The sequence below is a fragment of the Poromitra crassiceps genome (genome assembly GCF_964638095.1).
Source record: "Poromitra crassiceps genome assembly, chromosome: 13".
In the NCBI taxonomy this organism is placed as follows: Eukaryota; Metazoa; Chordata; class Actinopteri; order Beryciformes; family Melamphaidae; genus Poromitra; species Poromitra crassiceps.
In genome coordinates, this window is record NC_139644.1 from 2,169,212 (window position 1) to 2,178,763 (window position 9,552).

At 43.6% G+C, this 9,552-nt stretch overlaps 1 protein-coding gene across 1 annotated transcript; it reads right to left on the minus strand.

Annotated features, from left to right (window-relative positions):
• Window positions 1-372: 372 nt before the first annotated feature.
• On the minus strand, window positions 373-8,063 carry LOC310787862 (NACHT, LRR and PYD domains-containing protein 3-like; the record flags this gene model as incomplete). Its single annotated transcript, XM_083649324.1, has 7 exons — window positions 373-914; window positions 1,705-1,751; window positions 1,943-2,116; window positions 4,221-4,394; window positions 4,496-6,362; window positions 6,897-7,004; window positions 7,787-8,063. The coding sequence occupies 7 exons, from the start codon at window positions 8,061-8,063 to the stop codon at window positions 373-375; spliced, it is 3,189 nt and encodes a 1,062-aa protein (XP_083505450.1).
• Window positions 8,064-9,552: the final 1,489 nt, after the last annotated feature.

Sequence of the window (9,552 nt, forward strand, 5' to 3'; positions counted from 1 at the left end):
AACAATTAATAACTGAAATCCAGAAAAAAACAGTAGCTCCACAAACAACTTCACATCCACCATGGCATTACATTGTCACGTATAGTCTTTATTTAACACACTGCACAGATAGAAATAAAGCAACATTATTTATTCCACCACAAAAGTTACTTTTCAGGAACATGTAACCATGGTACTTAAAGTTGCCGCACTATTATGGCATTCATGGTGAATGGAACTTGGTAATCTTGCATGTGGCTAATGTATGGAAACAGGGAGGTTGTCAGCTTTGTAGCTTTGTATTTCTTTACTCATATATATATATATATATATATATATATATATATATATATATATATATATATATATATATATATATATATATACCTCTATCTAACACAGGGAAACTGAGTCACCAGACCCAGACCAGAAGCCAAACCTAAACCCAGGGTAGAGTGGTTCAGTGAATGTGGAGTGGAAGGTGTGGAGGTGGATCAATGTGTCAGAGGAAACTTTGTAGAAGGACAGAGAGCCAGCAGGCCAGTCCAGATACACTGCTACCCTGTTAGAGCCAGAGGAGGAGAGGGAATGTATCTTTGTTACTTTGTTATTGTGACAGACAGAGGAGTAACTATCATTAATGCAGATCAGACTCCAAGACATTTCATTCACTCCAAGCATACAGTCTTCACCCTCTTCTCTCCTTCTGATTCCTCTGTGAGTCACTCCTATGTAAACCCTTCCTTTCCACTTGACCTCCCAGTAACAGCGACCAGTCAGACCATTTCTACACAGCAGCTGATAGCAGTAGTCAAATCTCTCTGGGTGATCAGGATATGGCTGCTCCACTTGCATCTTTGTAACCTTTCTGTCCTCTTCAGACAGGAGGAGCTCTCTGTGTGCTGTGTTTGGGTCCAGTGTGAGGTCAACAGCATCTGGTGGAGAGAACAGGACTTAAGGTATTTGCACACACAGTCCGCTTTTTTTCCGTGTGCGTTTTTATGCCTCCACCGGCGATAGCCAGGCCGGAGGCATTATGGATTCGGGTTGTCCGTCCGTCCGTACATCGGATGTTCGTTAACACGATATGTGAGGAACGCCTGGACGGAATTTCATCAAATTGGCCTCAAATGTCGACTTGGACTCAAGGATGAACTGATTACATTTTGGTGGTCATAGGTCAAAGTTCAAGGTCACTGTGACCTCACGAACGCCATTCCCAAGTTCGTTAACGTGATATCTCAGGAACGGCTTGACGGAATTTCTTCCAATTTGGCTCAAACGTCGACTTGGACGCAAGGATGAACTGATAAGATTTTGGTGATCAAAGGTCAAAGGTCAAGGTCACTGTGACCTCTCAAACACCATTTTCAAGCTCATTAACGCAATATCTCAGCAATGCCTTGATGGAATTTCTTCGAATTTGCTTCAAACGTCCACTTGGATTTAGGGAACGAACTGATTACATTTTGGTGGTCAAAGGTCAAAGTTCAAGGTCACTGTGACCTCACGACCGCTCATTTCATGCTCGTTAACGTGATATCTCAGGAACGCATTGAGGGAATTTCATCAGATTTTTTAATTGGGTAATTGCCCTAATCCAACTCCTACCGGGGGTGGCAGGAGGGGGTGTGGGGGGGGAGGTGTGGGGGAGGGTTGGGGGTTTAGGGGCCAACTCCCACGGGTCCAGTGTGAAGAATAATTGAATGTGTGTTGCACACTTACATTTCCTCAGACCTGGTGTCAACATCTGCACTCCACCATGGTCCACACTGGGGAATAAACAAAGTCAGATCAGCAGATTCTCTTTGATAATGGAAACATGGGCATTTAATAACCTTCAATGTGAATGAGTTTCCATACAGCATCAGTCATAACTGCAGTTCAATATTCCTCACATTCTCAATATGACAGATAAATGTGTGTGACGCTCAGCCTTCTAGCAGATATTGCCTCTCCATACCTGAGAGAGTCCAGTCTCCAGTGTGGATCCTCCAGTCCAACAGAGACCAGCTCCACTCCTGAGGCTCCTGGATGATTGTAGCTCAGGTCCAGCTCTCTCAGATGGGAGGGGTTGGAGCTCAGAGCTGAGGCCAGAGAAGCACAGCCTTCCTCTGTGAGCAGACAGCCTGACAGCCTGTGCACACGCACACACACACGCACACGGAGTTAAGTTAGAGTCTAACATAAGTTAGGTTAATTACAGTTTTCTGTTGTTGTTTTTTTAAGATAGCCAAGTTCTCAGTGTAAACTTTCTGTTGTAAAACAAGATAGGATTACATGTTAGATAGATAAGTCACTTTGGTAGACTTAGAAAGTGTATAGAAAACTGGAAGATCCTGCCCCTCTCCATGATTGGCCGTATAAACTCAGTTAAGATGGTTTATCTTAGGTTCCTTTATCTTTGTCAAAATCTTCCCATCTTTATCACATCAGCTTTTTTCAAAGAACTGGACTCTGTCCTACATCTGGAATGATAAGAACCACATCATTTCAAAAGTTCACTTCCAAAAATCCAAGTCTGAGGGAGGACTGGCCTTACCAGTATTTAGGCACTACTACTGGGCTGCCAATGTTAGGGCTCTAATGTACTGGCAGCAAGGGACTTACCTTCTGGGGTCCCCCCTGTGGCTGAAGATGGAGGCCAGCTCCATTATCAACTCTTCCTTGCCAGCCATGCTCTTTGCTAAGTTAGAGAAACCTGGGACCTTAGGAAAATTAATTTTGTCATGAAAAACTCTGTCGGAATTTTAAACTAAGTCAGGAGTGTTTTGAGTCTACCAGATGTCTCTGTCCATACGCTAATTTGTTTCAATCACTCTTTTTTGGCTCCATGGTCAAAAACTACCACGCCTGGAGTGAGAGGGTGCTAGTTTCCATCAAAGACCACCCCATGAGAATCAACAATAACACAGAAGAAAGAGAAAATAATGAGTGCGGGGAGAAGACGTGGAGGAAATAGTTAATAATAGCGACGCCGAAAGCAGAACACCGTTGTCTGTAAACATTACAAAGAATTCAATGTGAGTTTCAATTCAGTAAATTGATGTGTTAACATGTGTTCCATAACGTTAAAAGCCCGCAGTAGTCGGGCGACCGGGACATTAACGTTACACACCAATTTCACAAATGCGGACATCTGCCACGTTACTTTGGAGAATGCGGGGCAGCTCATTCCCTGAATCACCGTTAATGTTAAACAACCCTGAAATAGTACATGACATGTTAACAAAAAAAAATTTGAGATGGCTGACAACGCTTTAGGCAACGTTAGGCTATGTCATCAAAATAAAATGTCACCATGTCTGTAAATGACTGCTTACGTGTTAGCATTACAATTATTACCAGTGTGCCTTGAAAATGAGGTGGTTTTCGTCTCGTTTAAAAAAAAACGGGTCATTAAAAATGATCAATAATTATTGATATCGACTGATATGAAATATTTCATATCTATATACTTTTTAGCTATATCGCCCAGCCCTACTATCTATCTATCTAGGCCTATCTGTTTGTTCACTATATTAGGCCTATTTATACAAAGAGGTGTCTGTGTATCTATCAACTTTTCCATCATGTTTACCAGATCTTGCGTTTTATTGCAGAGCACTTCAGTAGATCCAACAGATAGGTGCAACGCTTGCATAACACATGGGTGTTCAACGCACTACCGTTTCTGTTTTAAACAAATATTTTGCTAGGTTTTGCCGGATCTGAACTCAGCCTGTCAGGCTGAGGCGGAGAGAGAAAGAGAGAGAAAGCAAGCAAGCAGACAAACTGTCTTTATCGATAAACGGCTAAACGCTAAAGTGTGTGTGTGTGTGGGTTAGGGTTAGGTAATACAGAGAGAGAGAGGGAGAGAGAGAGAGAGAGAGAGAGAGAGAGAGAGACAGCCTCGCAGCTGCAGCATCGGTAGGATGATTGCTTCTACAGCCTGCTTCAAATAGACACAGTGATCAGCTTGATTCTTCACCAGTCAAATTGGCTAGTAACTTAACAATGTTTACCTGCCAAAGTTAATTTATACCACGGATTTGGCGGGTGGCGGGTGTTAATTTCAAGCCCTGGACACAAAGTAGAGTGAAAGGTTATTACCCCAATCATACAGTAAGAGCAGACTCTGCTCTTATGATAGGATTTTCTCTGCTCAGAAAATCCTCCTCAGGTTAGCAATCACTGACGTTGCCCTGTAAGTGAAGCAGGATTTAAATGGTCATGTTTTGACCAGGTTGAGGGATCCTGACCTGAGAGTTTCCAGTCTACAGTGAGGACTCCGCAGCCCCGCAGAGATCAGCTTCACACCGGAGTCGTGCAGGTTGTTGTTACTCAGGTCCAACTCTCTCAGACTAGAGAACTGGGAGCTGAGAATTGAGGCCAGAGCTTCACAGCTTCTCTCTGACAGTTGACAGTCACTCAGCCTGATATAGAGGTAGTGATGAAGACAAACAATATGTTATTCCACCCATTTTGTACTCACATGACATTTTAATAAAGTAACTTTAGCTATTTATCCACGTACATAGCTTTGTTGGAGGCTTTGACCACTGGCAGCAACCCCAGAAGAGCCTCCTCTGAAGCAGAGTATTTCTTCAGGTCAAACACGTCCAGCTTCTCTTCTGATGACAGTAAGATGAAGGCCAGAGCCGACCACTGAGCAGGGGAGAGTGTGTCTGTGTAAAGACTTCCTGATCTCAGGTATTGTTGGATCTCATCCTCTAGAGAACGGTCATTCAGCTCATTCAGACAGTGGAACAGATTGATGCTTCTTTCTGGAGAGGAATTCTTCTTGATGTTCTTCTTGATGTACTGCACTGTTTTCCGATTGCACTGTGATGCACTTCCTGTCGGTTTCAGCAGGTCTTCTAGGAGATCCTGATTGGACTGCAGAGAAAGACCCATGAGGAAGCGGAGGAACAAGTCCAGGTGTCCATTTGGACTCTGTAATGCCTTGTCAATAGCAATCCTGTGGACCTTTGTTGTAGATGTTTTGCTTAAAAACATCCACACATTTTGGAAAGTCACTTGTGGCCTGGGCATCACATTCCTGTTACTGTTATTGAGTGACAGGACCACATGAAGAGCAGCCAGAAACTCCTGAAGGCTCAGATGGACAAAGCTGAACACCTTGTTCTTGTCATTGTCCTTCTTTGGTCGGTCCTGCTCTTTAAAGATCTCTGTGAAAACTCCCGAATACACAGAGGCTTCCTTGAAGTCAATGCCACTCATTTTTAAGTCCTTCTCATAGAAGATCAGGTTGCCTTCCTCCAGCTGGTGGAAAGCCAGTTTTGCAAGTGACTGAATGTACTGTACGCAGTTTTCTGTGCCATACTTCTCTTTGGTCTGATCGATCTGAAACACCAGGAATTTTGTGTACATCTCAGTCAGGGTCTTGGGCAGGTTTTCTTCTCTCTGACTGGTTTTCAACAGATCCTTCAGAACGTTAGTCGTGATCCAACAGAAGACTGGGATGTGGCACATGATGTGGAGGGTTCGTGAAGTCTTAATGTGGGAGATGATTCTGCTGGCCTGCTCCTCATCTTTGAATCTCTTTCTGAAGTACTTGTCCTTATGTACATCAGTGAAGCCTCTCACCTCTGTCACCATGTCAATGTATTCAGGAGGGATTTGATTGGCTGCTGCAGGTCTTGTGGTCATCCAGAGGCGAGCAGCAGGAAGCAGTTTTCCCTTGATGAGGCTTGTCAGCAGTACTTCTACTCTAGTTGGCTTTGTCACATCAATTGACCACTTTTCTTTGGCTTTGAAGTCTAGTTGAAGACGGCTCTCATCCAGTCCGTCCAACACAAACAGCAGTTTGAAGTTACTCTTCTCATAGCTGGTGTTTCCTGATGTTTGTAGTCTTGTGAATATTTCGTTAAGAGCCTCCTCCGTGATGTCTTTGGTTTCCCAGATACATTCATGAATTAGTTCTGCTAAACAAAACCTTTCACCCTTCAGTGAATTCAGCTGACGGAAGGTGAAGGGGAATATGAGATGAACATCTTGATTGGCTCTTCCTTCACTCCAGTCCAGGATGAACTTGTGCACAAGGAACGTTTTGCCGATTCCAGCAATACCAATGGTCAGTACTGTTCTTATGGATCTGTGCTTTCCAGAAGGTTTGAAGATGTCGCTTGGTTTGATTGATGCCATTGTGTCCGCTGGCTTTCTTGGGGCCATCTCAATCTGCCTGACCTCATGCTGGCTGTTGATGTGTACGTCACACCCGTCTGTGATGTCAAGCTCTGTGTAGATATCCTCCAGATGTTTCTCATCCTTCTTCTCTAACCATCCTTCTTCTGCACACATAAACTTGTCCTGGATGTTAGATTGGAGGTTTTCTTGGTGCCGTGTGATGAGTTGTTGAGACTCTGATCTCACCAGAAAATCTGTGTAGAACAAAGTAATATCTATTCAAAAATTAAACTAAAAATACAGTAGTAGACAGTGTTTACCAGACACCTCTTTCACAGCTAGCAGTTATAACAGTTACAGTTTTATAACAGTTGTAACAGTTAACAGTTACAGTTAGTTATAACAGTTAGTAGACGGACAAGCCCGTCTTTTATTGTCACACGAACACACCCAACACATGCATGCGGCCACAAACACACACTCATGCTGACGGTGGCCGGTGAAATTTGTCCTCTGCATTTAACCCATCCAGGCTTGTCCTTTCCTCCGGGGGTCAGGCCAGGAGCAGTGCTCGGTTTTTCTTTCCCGCGCCCGGGGGACCAACTTCGGATGTTGTCGTCACTGGTCGGATGACGATGACAATCTTCTGCATGTTTTTAGTGGGGGGGTTATGTACGGAGGAACCCCCTGGGGAGCACGGGGAGAACATGCAAACTCCACACAGAAAGGCCCTTTCGACGAGATAACCCACCTGGGCAGTAGGCACTGAAGATATGCAGCACACTTACCTTCAGTCTTTCTGCTTCCGGTGGGAAGGTGAGGAAGAGGAGCAGACTCTGGTTGACTGGAGGAAGCTCCTCTGTTCTCTGAAGTCTCCACGACATCGCTGACATCCACTTAGAGAGGGAAAGAGAGAGCGAGAGGAGGGGGAGAGAGGGATAGAGAGTGAGAGAGAGAGAGAATGTCACTGACATGAATTTAACACTAGCCAACCAGCCAACAGCCCATATTAATCCCACAACTCTTTACATACAGTAAATACTGAAGGATTGATCATTCATCATGTTTAGTATCCGTCTGAGTCTCTCAGAAAAATAAGTGACACAAACTATCTTCATCTGAACAGACCCGTACTTGTGTTCCTGTTTAATAAACCTGAACCATCAAACTGCTGTCTGTATCATCCTTGACTGAGCTGTGCTGGTTCTGGTCCTCAGTCCAGGCCTTGCATGTCTGATTTAAAAAAATAAAATGAAATGATGCACTTTGCACTCTACTGTATATACAGTCAAATGTTTCAGTCACACTTGATTTGGATAGCCCAATGTTGAGCTTCCATTTCTTATCAAGTGGCTATAATGTGGCACTAAAAGCTTGCTGAGTTTGATAGCGATACTCATAACTGCGTGAAATGTCTATAGATATTCATTGTCTGCATGGCCAGGGTTCATTTTAGGATTGGGGTTAATATTAGAGAGTTACATAGCCTGTAGAGATGAATCAAATAGAAAAGTGACACTGTTGAACATCTACTTTTTACCACTTGATAGTTACTTTAATGTCAATGTGGACAACAAAAAAGACAATGTTTGACTATCCAAAGAAAGTGTTCCCAGTGTTTAATAATAAATGCATTAGACATAGGTGTCTTTTATTTTCATACCCTCCCGTGACTTACCTTCGAGTCCTGAGCTGCTGTCTGATAAACTCTGCACTAGATCATTCCTGTTCATCTTCTTCAAAACCTTCTTGGTCACCTCCAGAGAGTTTTTGCTGTAGGTCTGCATCATCAGATCCACTGTGTCCAGCCTGTCTGCCTTCTCCAATCTGCTCTTTGGGATGGCTGGGAAGCCTTTGAGGATGTCAGCCTGCTGCAGGAACCATCGGAAGCCCTTGAAGTCCTCGTCTCCCAAATCATTCAGGGTTTCCAATAGCAGTTCTTTAATTATCACCATCGTTGCTCCCTAGCAAATTCAAAGAATATTTTCAACTAGTAGGACAAATTTATACATTATACATTTATACAATTATGCAGGTATGGAAACTCTTGAGCTCATTGTCTCTCAAATCCTCGAGTGTTTCCAAAAGCTTCGCTCTAAGCCTTTGTTCACACCAGGCGCTTAAAAGAGGCAGAGCTGAAGCAGCGCTTAACAGAAGCTGAGTGTCACGCTAAACCGGTCACACCAGAAGCACTCTCTTTTCCTCAGCGCCTCGCTCGGCTCGCCTTGCCCCCGCCCACAACTTGCACTGAATGTATGCCTGGCAGAGTCACGCTTGGAAAATAGAACAGAATCCTGAACGGTCTCTTCAGCGTGGCTTGAGCATGGCTTGAGTGTGGCACGCGTGCGGCTGGAGTGAACGGTCTCTTCAGCGTGGCTTGAGCATGGCTTGAGTGTGGCACGTGTGCAGCTGGAGTGAACGGTCTCGCCTGTTAACAAGGATGCCAACAAGGATTCCACTTTCCCAAATTTAAAGGTACTATCCGTAGGTTCTGGCGAAAAATAAACGTTCACAAAGTGTTTTCTATTACCAATGAGTGAATGTGCCATTCTGTAACTTAAAAAATTAGCGCTATCTATACGCTAACTAGTGTAGATTACCACCATAGACATAATCAAGAGATTACCACCCAACTCCACTAATAATGTTACCGTCTCGTGTTGAGTAATGCAGCAGTCGCAAATATGCCTAATGTTACTACCGTTATGCTTATGGTCATGGAACATTGTTTGACTGACTGCAATTAGCTGCTGTGAGACTGCCTAATATAACGTTAGCTTGATGCTAAATGTGGCTAACTAATATAGATTTACAGATTTACATTTGTAGAAATTACCACCCAGCTCCACTAATAACGTTACTGTCTTGTGTGGATAATGAATGTAACAGTTGTAAATATGCCTAACGTTACTGTTATGCTTATGGAACATTGTTTGACTGTTCAGTTTGGTCAACACCAGGCATTAGACTGTACCGTATAGCCTAATACAGGGGAATCAGGGTATTTCCTGGCTCACGCTGACATGAATATCCACTTCCCCACAGCCAAAACACGACCAAACATGCATGCCACAATAACGTCTGATAATTCATCCAGAATCCTTCCTGGGCATCTCGAGGCTGATCTGACCGATAAATTGTCCAGGTTGCCGTTTTCAAGTGACTTTTATAAGTTAACATTAGAAAGCAACCAACACAGATATTTTCACCTCTAAACTTGTGTGTTATGGTTTTAAATCCTCTGCTATTCAGTGGGTCAAAAGTTACCTGTCTGACAGGTCGCAGAGTATATTTGAATGGGGCTCTAGCCGTAGGGTCCTGTAAGGGAGTTATCTTGGCCCTCTCAACACGATGACTCAACTGTTTATTATGTTCAGAACTCAACCAGGTTCTGTCTAGCGAGCTGAACATTATTTACAATCGGATAAAGACAAATAAACTTGT